The sequence below is a fragment of the Mesocricetus auratus genome, unplaced genomic scaffold, assembly GCF_017639785.1.
Source record: "Mesocricetus auratus isolate SY011 unplaced genomic scaffold, BCM_Maur_2.0 Super-Scaffold_100003, whole genome shotgun sequence".
NCBI lineage: Eukaryota > Metazoa > Chordata > Mammalia > Rodentia > Cricetidae > Mesocricetus > Mesocricetus auratus.
The window spans coordinates 29,002,249-29,024,882 of NW_024429188.1; the positions used below are offsets into that span (position 1 = coordinate 29,002,249).

The 22,634-nt window shown below is 36.7% G+C and overlaps 1 protein-coding gene across 4 annotated transcripts in view; it reads left to right on the forward strand.

The window, feature by feature from the left end:
• Cfap47 (cilia and flagella associated protein 47) overlaps window positions 1-22,634 on the forward strand; it is a 255,121-nt gene that overhangs the window by 77,637 nt on the left and 154,850 nt on the right. For all 4 annotated transcript variants that reach the window (XM_040744178.1, XM_040744177.1, XM_040744175.1 and 1 more), the window contains exons 27-30: window positions 8,590-8,690; window positions 11,829-11,972; window positions 13,010-13,238; window positions 20,803-21,024. In XM_040744178.1, the coding sequence (XP_040600112.1) occupies window positions 8,590-8,690; window positions 11,829-11,972; window positions 13,010-13,238; window positions 20,803-21,024 (696 nt within the window). The remainder of the gene's footprint in view (window positions 1-8,589; window positions 8,691-11,828; window positions 11,973-13,009; window positions 13,239-20,802; window positions 21,025-22,634) is intronic.

Below are 22,634 nucleotides of genomic sequence, written 5' to 3' on the forward strand. Positions count from 1 at the left end.
ATGGCAGAATGTTGGGATTGCTGATCTTGTGCTGAGAGAAAACATTGCATTGTGTAGAAACATTGTTATAATAAACTTTTATGTTTTTCTGTGTGTCTTCATAAGGGTGAAAGTTGGCTTGAAGGTTTGATTTTTCAGCAATTCTAATATCAATGGAAAACAATTTCTTATACTTGCCTTATAATCTAGATGCGTTGTGAAGTGAAGAATTGTTTATAGATATATAGTTCTTTTAATCAAGGCTGAACCCTCAGGTAGAAGTTCCATGGTGAGTGTTAGTTTGGGTTTCTATTGCTGTGAAGACACATGAAAACTCTTATAAAGGAAAGCATTTAATTGGGGCAGGTTTATAGTTTCAGAAGATTAGTCTATTATTGTCAGTAAGAAGTATGGCTTCATGCAGTCAGATACGGTATTGGATAAGGAACTCAGAGTTCTACATCTTGATTCTCAAGCAGCAGAAGTTGACTATATGCCATTCTGGGCATTGTTTAAAGATATGACACACTTCCTCCAACAAGGCCACACCTCCAAATAGTACTACTCTCTGTGGGTCAAACATTCAAGCACATGAGACTGTGGGGGCCATATCTATTCAAACCACCACGAGTATGAAACATATTGAAAGCTCATAATTGGGCATGCAGTAGGCCAGAACACTGAGGCCTTCTATACATTAAGTCCCACACATATTTTAATTCAATTTTTTATTGTTTTGAAACTGGTATTTCATAAGCATGTATATACTTTCTTACCTTCCATCTCCCATTCTGAGTTCATCTAGAGTCACTCTTCTGATACTTTCATATTCATGGCCACATGCTTTTACTTTTTTTTATTTTTTATTTTTTTGGGTTTTACGAGACAGGGTTTCTCTGTATTGTTTTGGAGGCTATCGGTCCAGGCTGGACCCGAACTCACAGAGATCTGCCTGCCTCTGCCTGCCAAGTGCTGGGATTAAAGGCGTGTGCCACCACCGCCCGGCACCACATGTTTTTAATTACCATTGTTGCATACATATAAAACAACAGGTGGTATCACAGTGCAGGACTTGTTTGTGCAAGGATATTTTTGAAATTTCATGGGTTCAACTTCCCTGTCATATATAGGAGACACTATTTCACATCTGAGTGCTCTGGTCCTTTGGTTCTTGCTGTCTCTTTTGCTATTTTATTTATTTATTTATTTTTAAATTTAAATTAGAAACAATGTTGCTTCACATGTCAATTCCAGGTCCTTTTCCTTTTCCCTCCCCTCCTCCCGTGCCCTCCCACCAACATCCCAATATCCCCTCATTTCCCCAGGGAGGGTAAGGTCCTCCATGGGGGTGTCCATAGTCTGTCATTTCGTTCAGGGCAGGGCCTAAACCCTGCCCCAAGAATCCAGGGTGACAGTGCATCTCTCATTGTTGGATGGGAGCCCAAAGTCCATTTGTATACCCGGGATAAATACTGTTCTACTACCCAAGGCTCAATACTGGGCCTCCGCACTGACACCCTCATTCAGGGGGTCTTGATCAGTCCCATGTTGGGTTCCCAGGAATCAGTCTGGGATTCAAGAGCTAACCCTTGTCAGGTCAGCTGTTTCTGTGGGTTAAACCAGCCCAGTCATACCCCTTTGGCCATCAGTCCTCCCTCTCTGTCACTGGATTTCTTGAGTTCAGCTCAGTGCTTAGCCGTGGGAGTCTGCCTCTTCTTCCATCAGCCACTGAATGAAGGTTCTGTTTCCCAGACTCTCTGGCCATGGGAATGTAGGCTGGCACTCTCCAAATCTGTGTCTAAAATCCATATATGAGAGAGTACATACCATGTTTATCTTTTTGTAACTGGGTTACCTCGCCCAGGATGGTTTCTTCTAGTGCCATCCATTTGCCTGCAAATTTCAAGATTGCATTGTTTTTTTCTGCTGAATAGTACTACATTGTGTAAATGTACCACATTTTCTTTATCCACTCTTCGGTTGAGCGGCATCTAGGCTGCTTCCAAGTTCTGGCTATTACAAATAATCCTGCTATAAACATAGGGGAACAGGCAATTCCTCTAAAATCAGGAACAAGACAAGGCTGTTCACTCTCTCTGTCCCTTTTCAATATTGTACTTGAAGTTCTAGCCAGAGCTGTATGACAACAAAAGGAGATCAAGGGGATACACATTGGAAAGGAAGACTTCAAACATTCACTATTTGCAGATGATATGATAGTTTACATAAATGCCCCAAAGAACTCTACCAGGGAACTCTTACATCTGATTAACACCTTCAGCAAAGTGTCAGACTACAAGATCAACTCAAGAAAATCAGTAGCCCTACTATATACAGATGATAAAAGGGCTGAGAAAGAAATCAGAGAAACATCACCCTTTACAATTGCCACAAACAACATAAAGTACTTTGGGGTAACGCTAACCAAACAAGTGAAAGACCTGTATCCCAAGAACTTTGAGTCTTCATAAAAAGAAATTAAAGAAGCCCTCAGAAAATGGAAAGATATCCCATGCTCTTGGATAGGTAGGATCAATGTAGTAAAAATGGCTATCCTGCCAAAAGCAATCTACAGATTCAATGCAATCCCCATTAAAATCCCAGCACAATTCTTCACAGACCTTGAAAGAACAATAATCAATTTTGCTGTCTATTTGATAGTGGTCTTTGAGCTGTAGGTTTAGGGGTTGTGCTGTTGATACACCAGTTGTTACTGGGCACCAAAGAGGTAGCTGTTCTCTTTATTTTCACTAGTTGGGATTTATGTAATGGACTGAAATGAGAAGTTTCTTTGATGAGAACTGAAAGTTACACTTATCTGTGGGTATAGTATTTATAATGGAGTTACAATTTATACTGCTTTAGAAATGTGCATTAGTTTCTCCTGTAGGGTCTATGTCCTCTGGAGCCATGGGTCCTTGGCTACATTTACTGTATGAGACATGAATTCCCTCCTACTGGGCAGGCCTAAGTTCAATTAGGAAGATATTTGCCACCCCCCAAGATATAATTGCCCATTTTGTACCCTTGGGAATATCTTGTCCTGCTAGTCAAGTTTGTGCTTTGTAGGCTTTAAAGCTGGGTAGGACTATTGACTGCTTCCTTCTTTAGGTAGCTTTCATAGCACCCTACAGGACTATGAGGGCTAGATCTCACACAAGAGTCTTCCAGGTCAGTTTTAGCTCACATTCTCCATTCCTTGTGTCTGAAATGTGTGTAACCTTCAGCATTAGGGTCTTGTCTTCAAGTTCTGGAAGGGAACCAAAGGAAATTACAATATCCTGTATTATTTTAGAAGTCTGATGGACTCTTTTTACCTCCACGTAGAAGGAAGGTTTCTTCTGCCCAGTGCAGAGGTTTTTTTTTTTTTTTAGATAGTCTTTGTTTCTTGGGAGAGATTATTACCCTAAGTAGTATCTACCAAAGTGGCGTAATTTTATTCATATTGTATATATATATAGTACATATGTATTTTAAAGTAAACATACTATAATATTTCTGATTTATATACATCATTAGTGTTATTGTCCCGTCCTTCCATCCTATCATCTCTATTGTCCTCTCTATCCCCTTGCAACTCAAATCACATATACCTGTTTTTCCCAGCTCCTCATTCATAGTAAATGTGTACTACTATTCCTCTTTCTAGAACTCCTTCTCTTCCCACCCCATGTTCCCTTTTACTTCTCTAGTTTCTGCAGTTATTCCAGATTACAAATTCAGATCTCAATATTCTAAGGTAGGATTTGGGCTGCTTCACTGAATATATTTTCTGTGGTTTTCTTGCATTTTCCCTCAAATTCCATGATTTTATTTTTTTCATACAACCAAATAGAATTCCTTCGTGTAGATACACCCTCTTTTCATTATGTGTTAAACAGTTAAGCGAAATTTAGAGTATTTCTGTTACATGGTTATTGTGACTGAAGCACGCAGTGAACATGGCTGAACAGGTAAATGTGGCAAAGGGTGTTGAATCCTTTGTACATATACTAAGGAGTGGTGTATCTCGGTTAAAGGGTAGATTTATTTATAGCTTTCTGATATAATTTTCAAAACTGATTTCAATAATAGCTGAATCCATCTGTTTTCCCACTAATAATGCATAAGTGTTGCCCCAATATCATTTACAGCATTTGTTATTTGTTGCCATGTTTACTTTGAACTAGCAATTTTGACAGGGACATGATGAAATCTAAGTTTAGTTTTAATTTGCATTCCTCTAATTGCTAATGGTGTTCAACACGTTTTGCATTTTTCCCATCCATTTTTATTTCTTTCCTTTGAAAACCATTGTTCAGTTTCATAGAGTTTTTTAAATTTTAATTGGGTTGTTCTCTAGCTTCATTGGTTTTTGAGTTTCTAGATACCAGTCCTTCGTCAGATATATAGCTGAGAAAGATTCACTACTGCTCCGTTAGCTTCCTCTTCATTTGATTTTTCTCTTTGCTATGCTAATCCTTTTTTAATTTTGGAAATACCAGTAGTCTTTGGTATTTAGCTGTTTGAGTCCTATTTAGAAAGTCCTGTCCTGATCTTTATCTTGTGGGATATTGCCTATGTTTTCTTCTAGTACTTCCAGTTTTGGGTTTATTTGGAGTTGAGTTTAGTGCAAAGTGAAAGATATGGGCTTAAATTTATTCTTCTGTATGCGGAGTTCCAGTTTTTCTACCACCACGTGTTAAAGATACTACATTTCCTCCTCCATATGTTTTTGACAACTTTGTTAAATACCAGATGGCTTTAGTTACATGCAGTGATGTTTGGATCTTCTCTATTGTTCTATTAAATCTTTTTTGTTGTTGTTGTTGTCTTTATTCGTTTTGTTGTTGTTTTGTGCCATTACTGTGCTGTTTTCATAACTATGTGTCTTTAAATCTAGAACAATAATCCCTGTAACATTGTTACTTTTGCTCAGAATTACTTGGGCTATATAGGATCTTTTGTAGTTCTATATGAATCCTAGGATGCTTTTTCCCCTATTTACATGAAGAATGTTTTGGAAATTGCTCCAATATCAAGTTAGCTTTAGTTAAGCCATCCAGTTATGGTTCAAAATAAGTAAACAGATTAAATCATATAAATGGAATTAGAGATGTGAACTACATGATCATCATAAAACATGCAGAAAGGCATTTAACACAAAACTAACTTGCCTTCATGATAAAGGCTATATATCACAAACCTATCCATCACTTTTCTAAATGAGGAGAATCTCAGAATCAAGTAGATAAATTATTCCTTTAATATTAGTACTGAGATATGGTAACTTTAGAGAAGGGGAGATAAAACCTCTTTATTTTGTAAGCGAACTGAAATTAAATTAGAATTGTATGTGAGGTGTTAGTCACATGTCTCCATTGAGGATTTTCTGATATAATTCATATGAGAAATACGCTGAGCACTGAAAGTTTAAATGCTCACAACTTAAATTTAAAAGGAACCACATTATAAAACAGGTTTGAAATGTTACCCTGCATATGACTACCTCTGAGGACTCAATAAAACTGTTGAGCCCCACGCCTATAAAGGAGGAGATGGTAAGTCTAGAAAGATTTTTGTAGCTCTGCATATTTATAGAGTTTCCTTTTGATGCAGAACTTGTTAGTTTAGGAACATGCTTTGAGCTGTGATAACTGTACATTAGAATTCCTAAAGTAAAGTTTTATTGTCCCAGTGCTTGATTAAATAATACACAAGTACTATCTGTAGCAGGCGTCAAATATTTGAGCAAATATATTATTGAATGTGTGTGTAAATATGATTATATGTGATATATTTTGCTATCAGGGATTGAATTAAAAGAATTGTGAGTAGATTTGGGTACGTCACTTTAGATACTTTAATCAAGGACATTTGTTTCTGTTTCTGGAATAAATTATTCTTGAGCAAATACAGTTATCAATTTTGTCCCATTCATTGAAAGTATGTTTTCGAATACTGATCCACACATACACTTGTAATGGTGATGTCATATGTAGTTGCTCTCACAGTAAAATGCGTTTTCATAGAACTAGTTTAGTATGTCTTTTTCTATCTCCCTCTCCTCACTCCTTCTCCTTTCTCTGTTTTCTCTTTTCCCTCTCCACTTTCTTTGTAACTCATCCTTCCTCATCTCTTCCCTCTCTTCCTTCTTCCCCCTCCTATCTCTCTTCCTCTCTCTTAATTCTTCCCTTTTTTCCCTCCCCCGCCCACTCTTGTTGCATTTCTTTATGTTTCTGCACTGTTTGCTCCATTTGGCTGGCCAGTCTTGTCTTTTCCTTCCTGTCTGCTTTTGCTGACATTGCAGATCTCATCACACTAGGTTTTTTTGTTTTGTTTTGTTTTGTTTTGTTTCTTTAACATTGGGCTTCAGAGTTTAAACTCAGTTTAGGATACTTTTACTGCTAGTAACGTTCTTTACTCAATTAGACATTCTTTGGCTCTCAACTCTGCTTTTTTACCTTCTTATAAAATACGTTTTTTTCCCCTAGGTGCCATATAGCAAAGGGTTTGAAAGAAACCATCATACTAAGTATTTCCTACCCCTTCTGTGCTTCAGTTTATCTACTGACCTGTTAAATAGGACTGTTTTTAGAAAGTTCTATGTTCCCTGAATTAGTTCTGATATAAATGGAAGGTAATCTGACAAATATAAAATGATATCATAGTATTTAACATTATATTTGATATTTTTGTTAGATCATCATAGTTCCTATGCTATTGAAGTCAAAACATACTGTAATTAATTGCCCTTTGTCTCAGAGATTGAACAAGAAGCTTAAACACTTCTCTTTAGCTATTAACACGTACAGTACTAGTAATACCAAAACCAAGAGTATTTTATATTTTAATCTATCTATAATAATATAAATAAATACAGTGTTTCCATTTCCATGCTATATAAATTATCTGATTTCTATAATATATGCTTCTTGGATGAATGCAACTCACTCCATATTTTCATTAGTCGTTTTTCCCTCATCCTTTCAGACACTGATTTTTCTTTATTCTATGTAACATCTAAAATTAAATATTAGGGAATTCAACAAGCCTCTTTTAAAATAGGATAAAGTAAACATGATTCTTTTTCAAGATTTGTCCTTGGAATAAATTCTTCTTTCAGGATCCATTTTATTTTTTAATATAAACTAAAAGCAATGTTATTTTGCATACCAATCCCAGGTCCCTCTCCCTCCTGTCCTCCTGTGCCTCCCACCAACCTTTCATCCCACCCCCATCTACTCCCCAAGGAGGCTGATGTTTCCCATGAGGAATCATGAAAGTCTGTCACATCATTTGGGGCAAGTCCTAGGTTCTTCCCCATGTATCTAGGCTTAGAGAGTATCCCTACAGAGGGGATTGATAGTTCTCATTTTGCTTGTGCATGTGGTGCTTTTCTTTGGTGGCAATGCCTACAAATCAGCCTTTTTTTATATATTGAGAAAATGTTCCCAGAGAAAATAAATCAAGCTAGAAGAATCTAAATTCTTTGATGATCACATCAAATAAATACAGGATTTAAAAGTGAAAGTATGAGCCTTAATCTAATTCTCTGGTATTTTGTGGGAATATGGTGCCACTATGCAGACTTTCCTATTCTTATTAAGGTTATTATTTATTTTCTTGAGACAGCTCCCTGGACTGTAAAGATCCCTTACAATATAGGTGGGAGGATTTGAACCAGACCCCAATAACAAGCCATGAGTTCTAGTTTTGAGTGACTGTAGTAGAATCTTCCCTTAGAAGATAGTAAAAAATAACCAGTACCTGGTTTCTAAGTGGATGAGAGTACAAAGGAAGAACATCAGTAGCATTTGCTACACTATTTTTCCTTCTGTAATTATAATAATTGTTAGAGCAAGAGTTATCAGTGTCATTTCCTTGATGGGGATGATGATAGAATGTATACTATTTTATTTAGAAAATTGTTAGTGTGAGTAAATTAAGTGTGTTAATTTCAACTCTAAAATTACAAGATGTATGGACTTTCATTTATATTTATAAATAGTTTTAAATTTTTATAAAGATAACTTTTTCATTCTTCATATCTTACATGTTAAACCCATCCCCTTCCCTTTTCCCACTGGTATTCCATCTCCTATTTTCTTGCTTTTAAACATGAACATGCAAACACACATGATTTTATGCATATGTTACATCCATATTTCACAGATGAGAACAGATTAAGAATGCTGTATTGTCTGTTCAGTAGCTTTGCTGTTATAAAGAGTATAGCAACAGACATGGGTGTGTTGTCTTTGGTGTGTTGATGTAGAATGCTTTTTAAAGTATATGGGGTTAGTATAGTAGTGTCTTATCGTAATTTAACTTTTTAAGAACTTCTGTACTGCCTGGCATAGTAATTTGAAGCTGTATTTTTAACCTGTGCAGTTAATCATCTCTTTTGTGGAGTGTATTTTATAGGGACACATGTAAACTTTTGAAGATTTAAATTTACAAACTTTTAAGGTATTCTCAGTGGCTATCAAAAACAAGAGAGAAGGAAAGAAAAATGATAAATAATTTGTGTTTTCAGGATTAAAATCATCTTGAATAATTATAACTATTTTATTGCCTTTACTGCATGTGAAGTTATTATTTTATTGATAAAAGTATTTTCACTTTTAGGTTTTCACTCCCAGTTACAGCAACAGCAGAAAATTGCATTCTGACTATTTATCTATATTTGGCAGTTCATCTGGACAAGCAAAAGGTTATTTTAAAGGATGGTAAGTTGTTTATGACTGATAACATTCTCTTACAGTTCAGATTATTCCCCATGTGTCCAGGCTGAGAGAGCATCCCTCTGTTTGGAATGGGCTCCCAAAGATCATTCATACGCCATGGTAAACACTGATCTACTACCCAAGGCCCCAGTGATTTCTGTGGTCTCCTCACTGACACCACTTTCATGCAGTCTGGATCAGTCTCCGGTTGGCCTCTCAGCCATCCGTCTGGGATTAAAGAGCTCTCCCTTATTCAGTCACCTGTGTTTGTGGGTTTCACCATCATGGTTGGTTATTTTCACATCTGTAGTTCCTGTTCATTTGCCCAGATTTTACATTTCCAGGATTCCCTCAGTTTGTGTTTTCTTTATTGCCTCTATTTCAATTTTTAAGTCTTGAACTGTTTGAAATATTTGCTTCACCTGTTTGTTTTTTCTTGGTGTTCTTGGCTTACTATAAGAGATTTATTTATTTCTTCCAGTTCTTTGTCTTTTCCTCTATTTCTTTTAGGGAAATTTTCATTTCCTCTTTAAGGGTCTCTATCATCTTCATAAAGTTATGTTTAAGGTTCTTTTCTTCTGCTTCTTCTGGGTTGGTATGTTCAGGTCTTCCTGTTGTGGGAACACTACATTCTGGTGTTGCAGTATTGCTCTTTAGGTTGTTGAATATATTCTTTCATTGGTGCCTACCCATCTCTTCCCCTGACTGTTGCAGGCTCTTGGTTCAATCCTGCAGTAGGTGTCTGTGTGTCAGGGATTCTTTCTTGGACCGATTGTTGCAATTGCTGTCTGTGTTGCAGTGAGTCACTCTTGGTCAGCTTTTTACAGTTGCTGTCTGTGCCTAGGGGAGCTACTGAGGTCTCCGTGGATGAGTGAGTTTGTTGCCACAGTGGGACTTGTAGATTGCAGGTTCCAATGGAGGGATGCTGGACAAAGCTACCTTCAGGTGGCATGCCCACTGATGTGTATTGTGACTGAGGCAGGTGGGAGACAAGCCTAGGCTTTTGCCCCAGAGTCTAGGGCCTAGGGACTGGGCTGTCCAGCTATGGGACTGGTCACTCACCTCTTGGTTCTCTCTGTACAGTCACAGTCTGAGATGTCTCAGGGAGCCACAGAGGTTGGGGAGGTGGTGTTAGTGTAGGTGTTGTCTGCTGCCCTCATGTTGTGGCAGAGGTGAGTGGGAGATGAGGCCAGGGTTTTGACCCAGGTACTAGAGTCTAGACATTGGGCTGCCAGCTGTGGGGCTGGTTACTGCACTCTTGGACCTCTCTGTTCAGTCACAGTCTGTCTCAAGTAGTATATTCTAACCATCACAAAATTGATTGTTTCTCAAAAAAGAATTTATTCATTTAATCCTATGCTCCTTTTTCATCGAGTACTTTGATTCCATTCATTTCCCATCCCTTCACATCTGCCTTTTGACCCTGCACATACCCTAATAATACAAAATTTAAGAGGAAAAATGGAAAAAATTAAAAAGGGAAGAATGAATATCTCATAATGGGAGCTGCAGTGTGACACAGTAAGTTATACTGTAGACACCTTTGTCCATAATTTTTATTTGCAAACGTTCATTGCAAGGAATCATTGGGTTGGTTTGAGCCCTCTGGTTACTCTACACTATCAATGCTGGACCCTCACTAGGACTCTTCCTGGATTCCTATTGTTGCCCTGTGTTGTGGAGATCCTGCAGCTTTGGATGTACAAGATTGACCCCTTCACATGCAGATCATGAATGGGATGGTTGTTGGTGCCTGCCAAGTTCTAAAGCTGTATTTGGGCGTGGGCAGCTGTATGGTTGGTCCACCAAATGGAATATGGAGACAGCTCTCCCATCCTTGCAACTTCAGTGCTGGCTCACTTACATCTGCACTAGCAGCGTTGACTCTCCCACTCTTAAGATCACAGGGCCAGCTCTCTCACCTGCTTCCAGGCATTGATGTGAGGGAGGGCATCATTCCCCTGCCCATGCTGGGACAAGACAGATGAAAGATGGCAGATCCCTCCCATGCTCATAATTTCTAGGGTAGCTCACCCACACCTGAGCTAACAAGATTGGCTCTGTTATGCTGCCCTGGAGAGGTGCAGGGTTTTATCTCCAGAGCATTGCAGCTGGTCAGGGTCATGGATGTCTTTCCCATTCTTATGACCACAGGGCCAGCTCTCCCACCTGGCCCAGGCATTGATGGGTAGTGGGTAGACAAAATTGACTTTTAAAGAATTTTTATAGAGTAGTCATATCGGCATGACAGTGTTGCAGTCTGACGGATGGACAGACAGACAGACAGCCAGACAGGTAAATATGGGTGGTTGGGTGGATAGAGAAATAATGAGAGAACAGCAGAGAGAGACACAGACCGATAACAACTGAGACACTGAGAGTCCCCTGAGACCTAGTAGGTATAATTTCGATGATAAATTATGAATAGTTTTGCTCTAAAATATTAGGAAAAGAGCCTGGAATATAACAGCTTCTTGATATTTGATACTGCTTTTGAAGTATGTCACACAAACTGTGACCTCAGGACCTGTGGTTGTGGTTTTTTTTTTAGATAAAATTATTTTCAGAGACATTGTATAAGATACCTAGAATAGAGGAACTCAAGATTAGTCCTACCAAACATATGAGTTCAATTTTTTAACTGTACAGTTAAAAATTAATATATATAAGTATATATACTATACATGTGTGTGTGTGTCTATAATAATTTGAAAACTCTAAAGTATAGTAGTTGTAACGGGAATAGGGATTAAAATATCTAAAATGGTATCTGCTTATCAAAAAGAAGTGATTTTATTTTTGAAGATCAATAAGGAAAATGTATTTTTGATAGTGATCCTTGTCTTTATGTAGTAATTCTAATTATTTGATGTAATAGCATTTAAAATGTTTTACACATTTTTGTGCTAAAGTTAAATATTGTTCATTCTCCCGTTTAACTTCAGCTTATCAAAATAATTCCATTCAGTTTACACAACCATACCAGCGGATGCTATTTTGTCAACTCATACAATAACACAATTGATATTTAGGCCTTTTCTTTTGCTATTTTATATAAATTATGAAATACAGGTTAAAAATATGATATGAAATTTTGCAAACATTTCTGTTGCTAACTATGCTCTGATTTGTCATTTGCAGGTAAACAAGGAAATACTACAAAGCCTAGAGGCAGTTTTTTGATTCCTGTGGTTCCACGTCGTGAATCGAAACATTTTGCAAAAAAAGGATCCATTGTTTCTAAATTTTATGATGCTGAACTTACATATGGGAACCTATTTGTTGGTATGTATAATGAACTTCTCAAATATAGTCCATGTTAATAATTTTCTCAGTATCAAAATAGTATTTCAAGAAATAAATTCATTAAAAATCCATTGGATTTATCACAGTCTTACTGGTTCATTTTCTGTGGGTAAATTTTTCAATGATTAGCAATAGAAATTCACTGCATTTACAGTAGTCTTAATACCACTGTATGCCAAAATTTGTACCCCCTGGTTCCTTTCATTAAGTAGCTGAGTACAAAATCTAAGAGTAGGTTTTTTTCTTTATTTAACTAAAATGTTAAATATCCTGTTGATCCCTTGTAAATTTTTTGTAATATTGTAAGTACCCTATGTATACAGCTTGTGATCTGCAGATTTAAGGGCTTTACTACATGTTTTAAGCTGGATTCAAGGTAACCTGGCTTAGAAAGTTATAAGCATAGGTAAACATGGGAGTTTGATTGCATTTGAAATTAATTTTAGATATTCCTTTTTCTAGCTATCACTCATGCATTAAAATTAACATTTATCAGTTGGATAAATACATCATCAATTATGTGTGTCTTATGTATTTTTGTAATTGCATATGTAAATATTTTTGAAAAAATACAACATGCTAATTTATATTGGTTAAATTCTCATAATACAAATTATTTTGTTATATTTAAGTACACTGCTCAGAGAAAAAGACATTTTGGATATGTAGTTGATATTTTGGCTGAAGTCTAATTTTGTATTAGCAATAGCAAAGAATGTTAATCAGTTTTTTATGTAAACAAAATTAAACAGTATATTTTGAGGAATATTTGTGAATAAATTCCTGACAAGTATAAAACATCTCTCTTTTCTATATTGAATATATATACTACAAACTTTTTGAGTATTTGGAAATGACATTATTATTATTATCTTTAAAATATAGTAGATGCTTACAAATTTATTAGAGAGAGTAGAATACTTTTTTCAAAGGGTTTTTATTTTCCTATAAGTAGCAATAACTCAAAGAATACTCTGTGGTCAAATAATAATTTACATAACAAATGTGGACTTTAGGGATGGAAATTGCACGTGATCATGTGGACTCAGATGACAGTATTTCAGATAGAGCCAATGCTGGTTCTCTGGAAAATGAAGAGAAGAATCAACAGTTCTTTGCACCTGAAGAAGGATCAAAGGCTTATGACTACTTTCAAAAGGTTGTCAATGCAGCTCAGACCTGGTTCAGTCTCTTTGGGTGGCCTGAAGGGCCCCATTCTCTTTCTATTCCTGAGACAATAAGAAGGTGACTATACATATTTTATAAATTCTATGCTCTGCATTTTTCTACAATACAGTGTGCTTATTTGGATCATTTTACATGAAACAAGCTTAACTAATTTATTTTATACAGATGAATCGTTAATAGAATATAGAGAGTAAGAAGATGCAAATTTAAATTCTGTGATTCATGTGTACTTCAACATGATAATTTTATTTGACTTGTTAGTGAGTGTTGATTCTATAAAATGTTGAGTTTTAGTTTTGGTATTTACACAATTATACTGTACTTGATGTTGCTAACTTTCTCATGTTCTTTTGTACCCACCCCACTGGCCTCCTTTATCCTTTGAAATATTTTTTCCTTATACTTTCATGTCTTCTTATAATTTAGATTCTGTTTTTGATAGGAAATGTGGTACTATTTTTGTAAATCTGCTTCATTTCCTTTTAGGTGATAATAGTCTGCTGCCTCACTTTCTTGTAAGAAATATGATTTCATCTCTCTTTATGTTTGAGTGTGTGTGTGTGTGTGTGTGTGTGTGATAGTGTTAACTTTTTTCCTTACAGTTCATCTTTAGACGAATTTAGGATGGTTGCATAACTTGATGATAGCTATACTGTCTAATTTCATTCCATTTCATTTATATGCAGGAATCTTTTTATCTGTATCTCAGTACCCTCTCTTATGAAATAGATACATTGGTTTGACTTTTTATTTGTACCCTGGATGTCTCATATGTTGTTGTCATGATTATTCCTTTATTGTTTTCATAATAATTATTGTTTAACTTCAATCCTTGATATTCCATCTTCTTTTTTACTCAATCTGTTGGTGATTATTTTTACTGAGATTTTTTATTGATTTCCTGAGTTTTTCAGTTTTGTGACTTCCATTTGTTTCCTCAATATATTTTCATATGAGATCTTTTGTTTGTGAGACAGGATACTGCTATGTATCTGTAGCTCAGGAATTCCTCATGTAAACTAAATTGGCCTTAAACTATGGCAATTCCCCTGCCTTTCTATACCAAGTACTACAATTACAGGTGTGCTCCTACATCCATGGCCTGGGATTAATTTCTTTTCTTTTCTTTTTTGTGAGGACCTTAGGATTCTTTTTCTTTTTGTCTTTTTCCTTTTTTAATTTAAATTAGAAACAAGCTTCTTTTACATGTCAGTCACAGTTCCCTCTCCCTCCTCTCCTCCCCTGGCCCCTAGTGACCCCCTATCTAAATCCAATTCCCTTTCTGCTCACCAGGGAGGGTGGGGCCTTCCGTGGGAGATCTTCAAAGTCTATCATATCATATGGAGCAGGGCCTATTCCCTCCCCCGTGTGTCTAGGCTGAAAGAGTGTCTCTCTATGTGGATTGCACTCCCAAATTCCATTCTTGTACTAGGAATAAATACTGACCCGCTACCAGAGGCCCCATAGTTTAACCAGACATCCTGAGTCTGTAGTCCATGAGCAACCTGTTGTTCAGGTCAGCTGTTTCTTTGGGTTTCTCCAGTCTGATCATGACCCCTTTGCACATCACTCCACCCTCTCTGTTACTGGATTCCATAGTTCTGCTCATTGTTTAGCTATGGGTGTTTTTTCTGCTCCATCAGCTACTGGATGAAGGCTCTAGGATGGTCTATAAGGTAGCCATCAATCTCATTATCTGAGAAGGGCTTTTAAGGTAGCCTCTTGACTATTGTTTAGATTGTTAGTTGGTGTCAAACTTGTAGATTTCTGAACATTTCCCCAGTGACAGATTCCTCTTTAAACCTATAATGGCTCCTCTATTCTTCCCGACTTGATCTTCTTGCTCTCTTCTGTGCTCCTCTCCCCTCTGATTCTCCCATTCTCTTTCTCCTAACTCCCACTCCACTCCCCCATGCTCCCAATTTGTTTAGGAGATCTTATCCCTTTCTCCTTCTCCAGGGGACCATGTATGCCTCTCTTAGGGTCCTCCTTGTTTCCCAGCTTCTCTGGTGGTGTGGATTGTAGGCTGGTACTCCTTTGCTCTATGTCTAAAATCAATATATTAGTGAATACATACCAATATTGTCTTTTTGTGATTGAGTTACCTCACTCAGGATGGTTTCTTCTAGTTTCATCCATTTGCCTTAGAATTTCAAGATTCCATTATTTTTCCCCGAGTAGTATTACATTGTGTAAATGTATCACATTTTCTCCATCCATTCTCCGTTTGAGTGGCATCTACTTTGCTTCCAGGTTCTGGCTATTACAAATAATACTGCTATGAACATGGTTGAACAGATGTCCTTGTTGCAGGAATGTTCATATTTTGGACATATGCCTCAGAGTAGAATTGCTGAATCTGGTGGTAGACTGATTCCAGTTTTATTGAGGGACCACCATACTGATTTCCAAAGTGGCTGTATGAGTTTATACTCCCACCAGCAGTGGAGGAGTGTTCTCCTTTCTCCACATTCTCTTCAGTATAAATTGTCCTTTGTGCTTTTGATTTTATCCATACTGACAGGAGTAAGATGGTATCTCTGAATTGGTACGGGAGACCACTTCCTGAACCACAATCCAGTGCCACAAACACTGAGATCGTCAATTAATAAATGGAAGCTCCTGAAACTAAGAAGCTTTTGTAAGGCCTATGACAAACACTGAGATCGTCAATTAATAAATGGAAGCTCCTGAAACTAAGAAACTTTTGTAAGGCCCATGACACAGTCAGCAAGGCAAAACAGTAGCACAGAGAATGGGAAAAGATATTCACCAATCCCACATCTGACAGAGGGCTGATCTCCAAAATATACAAAGAATAAAAAAAAAAAAACTGGTCACCAAAACACCAAACAATCCAATTAAAAAGTGGTGTACAGAACTAAATAGAGAATTCTCAATAGAGAAATCTAAAATGACTGAAAGACACATAAAAAGTACTTACCATCCTTAATCATCAGGAAAATGCAAATCAAAACAATTCTGACATACTCATTTTTTTTTATGAGACAGGGTTTCTCTGTATTGTTTTGGAGGCTGTCGGTCCAGGCCAGCCTCAAAGTCACAGAGATCCACCTGCCTCTGCCTTCCGAGTGCTGGGACTAAAGGCGTGCGCCACCACTGCCTGGCCCATGCTCATTTCTTTTAATCATCTGTGCTTTGAGTTTTCTTTGAAGTTAATAATCATTTTATAAATGGGCTATTATAAACATCGGAAGTTTTGGATGTATAGTTTTCCTCTTGCCTGTCTGTATTTCTTAAGTTTTAATGCTGGGATGTGCAGCTGTTTTATTTTATTGATTTTTTTCATTTGTCAGGTTTTTCTTTAGATATCAGTCTATATAGAAAAGTCAAACACTTATAAGGACAACCATTACATACTAAATCAGATAGAGAAATCAGTTAAGAATGACTTTCCTTAATAATCAGAAAATAAATTGGCAAACAATGTACAGTATAGTCTGATATAAAATTTAGGAATTTTATTTTTTTAAAGAATGTGTAATACCAAAATAACGGCTTGGTAATAAAGGGAAAAACAGAAATACAACACAGTCAAGTCCAAAATAAAGAAGAGAAAGGGAAAGATTGTGAGGGAATGGAAGAGAAAACAACAATAGATTTTAAACTAATTTTTGAAGATTTTGGAAGGAGGGATGAATATTATCATGTATGGACATTTCAAAGAACTGATAAAAGTTCATATTTAATACAAAGGATCTGATTACAAAGTAAAAAATGTGCAATATAATTAAATAAATGTAAAATGAAAACAATTTTAAATAAAATATGAATAAAAACATTATTAAACCAGTAAAAGAAGAGTTAAAGAAGAAGATAAAGGTTGCAGAATATTTTTCTAGTTCCCTTGTTAATGGAATAAACTAGGACTTGGTCACAGCTAGTGTTTATTGTAGTTAGGAAGTATGTCTTCTCTAATATATCCCAGAGTCATGAAAGCAGAATGAACACTGAGATTTATATTGTATAGGATTAACAGAGGAACTGGGTACTCAGCCTACCCATCTTAGCTTTTTCAGACCCATCCTAGCAAGACCAGTCTATGGGTTCGAAGATCATGAGGAATATAGTCATCTATCTTCATGATTGAGCCCAGAGTTCTCGTTCCAAGCTTATACGAAACCATCATGTAAAAGTGACAACTCCAGAGGCCAAACTCCAATCAGCTGGCAGTTGTTTAAATACTTATACAGTAACCTGCAAGTAATTGAGCTTGCACCTTATTGCACAGAGCGTGATATACTGTTAACCTCACTGACTGATTCTTGTTTCTATTTATTATGTTATTTGTTAGATTTTCACTTAATTTTTATGTGACTTATAGCTCAATGATACAATTCCTCTGCCTTGAACATAATACATGTAGTTAATTTACAGTCTGTTGCACACTTTATTATCTGGAGCCCCATGTGTCTGTTATTGGCTGTTGTTTATTCATTTTTATTTACCTTGTTTATGATATTAGTTTTAAAGTATTTATTTCCTAATAGTAATTCTAGAGTATAAGAGCTCTACTATATTTTATATTTTTCAGTAAGCTGGCAGGAGTACACAATAATTGGTATAGCCATGTTTGATCAAGTTAACCCTTTACTAATACAATGTATTATTAGGCTACTGAGACCCTTTGTACCAAACTTGAGAGGTTCTTATCTAAATGACCCCTTAGATACTTTCGATTTCTCAATCTGAGCTCATGATACATCTGTAATTTTAATTGTTGATATACAATTTACCATGGGATATATAACAAAATGTAGAAAGCCAAGATTGCTATACTTTTTTTCACTCCATTAAAAAAATGAGTATGTATCACAATCTCTGCAAAAGATGTAGGGAATGAATATTGCTATGTCTTATGTGGAGACTAGTTTTGTATATAAGAACAGTAGAATTCTTTTTTTTTTAAAGAGGAAAGGTGTATTTGGCTCATAATTCCAGGTTACATTTCATTGTTGCAGGGAAACTGAGGCATCAAAAGCTCAAAGTATTTGACCATAGTTAAGCAGAAAGCAGTGGATCAATGAATGCACACTAATGCTCAGTTCACTTTCTCCACTCCAACCCCTAAGCTGGCAGGTCTTCCCACTTCAGCTAACATAACCAATAGAATCCCCCACAGAGCTAGTCTAGACAGTCCCTCACTGAGACTTCCTTCCTCCAGACTGTGTCAAGTTGATAACTAAAACTAACCATCACACTGGGTACACTGGGGTTAGCCATGACTACTTTAGTCAGGAGCACATAGCCCTCTGCACTGTATATTTTTTTTATTTTCCAGTTTAAATTTAGATAAGAAACAAGGTTGCTTCACAAGTCAGTTCCAGGTCCCTCTCCCATTCCCTCCCTTCCTCCCGAACCCTTCCCCCCCCCCCGTTATCCCCTCATTTCCCCAGGGAGGGTGAGGCCCTCCATGGGGGTGTGCATAGTCTGTCATTTCATATAGGGCAGGGCCTAGACTCTTCCCCAAGAGTTCAGGGTGAGAGTGCACCTCACATTGTTCTATGGGAGTCCAAAGTCCGTGTGTATACTTGGGATGGGTACTGATCTGCTGCCCAAGGCTCAATAGATTCCCTAGGCCTCCTCACTGACACCCAGATTCAGGGGGTCTTGATCAGTCCCATGCTGGCTTCCCAGGCTGATGCCTGGGATTCAAGAGTTAACCTTTGTCTGGTCAGCTGTTTCTGGGGGTTAAACCAGCCCAGTCTTAATCCCTTTGATCGTCAGTCCTCCCTCTCTGTTACTGGCTTTCTTGAGTTCAGCTCAGTACTTAACCAAGGGAGTCTGCCTCTTCTTCGATCAGCCACTAAATAAAGTTTCTGTTTCCCAGACTCTCTGGGCATAGGATTGTAGGCTGGCACTCCCCAGATCTATGTCTAAAATCCATATATGAGAGAGTACATGCCATGTTTCTCTTTTTGTGACTGGGTTACCTCACTCAGGATGGTTTCTTCTAGTGTCATCCATTTGCCTGCAAATCTCATGATTCCATTATTTTTTTCTGCTGAATAGTACTCCATTGTGTAGATGTACCACATTTTCTCTATCCACTCTTCAGGTGAGGGACATCTAGGTTGCTTACAAGTTCTGGCTATTACAAATAAAGCTGCTATGAACATAGTGGAACAGACATCTTTGTTGTATGAATGGGCATCTTTTGGATATATGCCTAAGAGTGGAGTTGCTGGGTCTTGTGGTAGGTTTATTCCCATTTTTCTGAGGAATCTCCATACTGCTTTCCAAAGTGGCTGAACCAGTTGGCACTCCCACCAGCAATGGAGGAGTGTCCCCCTTTCACCACATCCTCTCCAGCATAAATTGTCATTAGTGTTTTTGATTTTAGCCATTCTGACAGGAGTAAGATGGTATCTCAGAGTTGTTTTGATTTGCATTTCCCGGATGGCTAAGGATGTTGAGCACTTTCTCAAGTGCCTCTTAGCCATTTTAGACTCCTCTATTGAAAACTCTCTATTTAGTTCTGCAGCCCACTTTTTAATAGGGTCCTTTGGTGTTTTGGAGACTTGCTTCTTGAGTTCTTTGTAAATTTTGGAGATCAACCCTCTGTAAGATGTGGGATTAGTGAATATTTTTTCCCATTCTGTGGGCTGCCTTTTTGTCTTGCTGACTGTGTCCTTTGCCTTACAGAAGCTTCTCAGTTTCAGTAGGTCCCATTTATTAATTGTTGATCTCACTGGCTGTGTTACTGGTGTTATGTTCAGGAACCTATCTCCTGTACCAATTCGTTCAAGGGTACCACCCACTTTCTCTTCTAAGAGGTTCAGTGTTGAGGTCTTTGATCCATTTGGACTTAGGTTTTGTGCATGGCGATAAACATGGATCGATCTGCATTCTTCTACATGCCAGTCTCCAATTATGCCAGCACCATTTGTTGAAGATGCTTTCTTTATTCCATTGTATATTTTTAGCTTCTTTGTCAAAGATCAGATGTTCGTACGTGTGTGGGTTAATACCCGGATTTTCAATTCGATTCCATTGGTCTACCTGTCTCTTTTTGTGCCAATACCAAGCTGTTTTCAGGACTATAGCTCTATAATAGAGCTTGAGGTCAGGGATGGTGATGCATACATTTCTTGTAGAATTCTACAGTAGAATTCTTAAATGTATGTTTAAAATAAGAATCCTTACTACATGACTGTTCATGCTATACTATATTAAATGTTAAATCCCAAATATGGAGAATGTGAGTGAATTTATTTTTCATACACATGTATGATATATGTTTTAAAATTTAAAATTATCTTGGAAAATATAGAGATTGTGTTAGGGTACTTCTCATATTAACATATATTGAATAGATGAGAGCATGGATCAACGTTATTGTCTTTTCTCAAACCCATTCCGTTTCTAGTCCACACTTTGAGCCCCTCAATTTCAGTATTAGTGATATGAGTGTATATGAGATTGTGTAACATCTTTGGGAATATTTAAAATTTTAATTTACCCTTGCAAATATTAGCCACGTGAATTTAGAATTTATTGCCCTGTCTACCCTGGTATTATTTGCTTTCGCTATTGACCATATGTTTGCATAAGGTAACATTTTGAGACCGACGTTCATTTACTCCTTTTTTTCTAATAGGGATGTGCAGAAAATACAATTCTATTCAGCATCCTCACCAGCCAAGAAATATTCCAGACAATATGATTTTTCCAAATATAATAAGACAATTTATGATGTGGTTCTTCACTTGAGTGGAAGACTGCCACCTGGAATTAACTCAAACCAGTCTTTACCTGTGGATAACACTGAAAGGGTGATCCAGCTCCATTCACAACATGCCTCACTTCTAGACTTTATCACGTAAGAGCTTAGATACACTAGTTCAAACATGTAATTGTGCCTTAGTTGCTTCGATGAATGGATGCACATGTGAGTGGATTGAAGGAAATAATTGATCTCTTGTTTCAAAATCTATTGTTATACACGTTGTAATATATAACACAAAGAAGTATATACTTGTTAACGTCAGCATCCCATAACATTTTTGGATACATAATGTTATACACTACCATTAAAACTTCATAATGTGCTTAGATCATTGCTATGGCTTGTTAAAACAACTTGCTCACTCTTAATAGGGTTTATGATGCTAATTTGGATTATATAAATTGCAAGACAATGTGGATAGTCCTAGTCCCTGGTGTATTTTGAAGGCTTATATATCATAAATCCAGTGAGCAAAAAAATTTGAAACTACTAAACATCTTTAGAGTACTGGTAGCATCATATCTTAGATTATGTGAGGGAAAGGCTCTTAAGTTCCCATAGACCTACTGAGAGTAGATTGCTTCTGGAGAATGGCAGTCAATTCTCTTTAAAAATATGGACCCTGGTAGATTGCTCATGCTCCAGGAGATGACTCCATAACCTTGTTCATGAGGACAGCATTAATTGAAATCATTGTGTCATTAAACAGAAAAATATCACATGAAAATGGGACTATAATTCTTTTCAGGGACGGCCTGGGAGAAAGGATTGTGTACTTGGTATGATCAAGATACTTTGTAAACATGTCTTAAATTATCAAAGAATTTTTTTAAATTAAAAATTGTCTCAGACAAACATGTACAGATAGATATTAGTGCCACTCTTCTAAGCTCAAATGCATGACTGTTAATGATTCTGAGAGACCTGAGATAATTCTCTAGCCCTTCTTTAGAAAAGAATAAGACATTGGAAATAGAAAAGTGGATGTGTGGCTTGACATCACCTTGTGACTGTAAGAAAGCTTGAAGTTGAATTTGAGTCTTTACTGCCAGTTAATACTCCTCTTCCCTGAAGCCATGTTTCATTAATGGGGGTAATCCTAAAATTGTTTCCTTGCTATTTCCTAACTGTAACTTTGCAATATATATCTGATATTCATGATATCTGATATGTGACCTCTAAACAGGACACACACACACACAAGTTGAGAACCACTGTTCTGAATGAAGTTAGGGTGAGAGAATTGGAAAATTGCGTCAGTTATAAAAAATAGCAAAAGTATAATTATGTAAATAATTTTAACTCTACTGTTATTTATGTATTTAATTTTGCCCTACTTAAAATTCCTATCCTAGTACACTGAGTCTTAAGATAACAGTATGTGGAGGAAAGGTCTCCAAGTTAAATGAAGCCAGACATAAAGAGGACTTGGGCCATTATAATACATATATTGGGAACTTTATTGAAAGGTTGACATTTAACTATAAGAAGTTACACTTTTTCATTTAATTTATTATTTTCTTATTTTAGTCTTCAAAGAACTAATTTAATAAAGTAAGACCACTACTTAAATAAGGCAAATTTCAGATATATTTGTTTAACAATGAGATTTATATAACTTAGTGGAATATTTACTTGGAGATAAAGAAGTGTTAAGTACTTAGCACTGTGGCACTTGTGATTATTGTTTGCATATTTCCCAG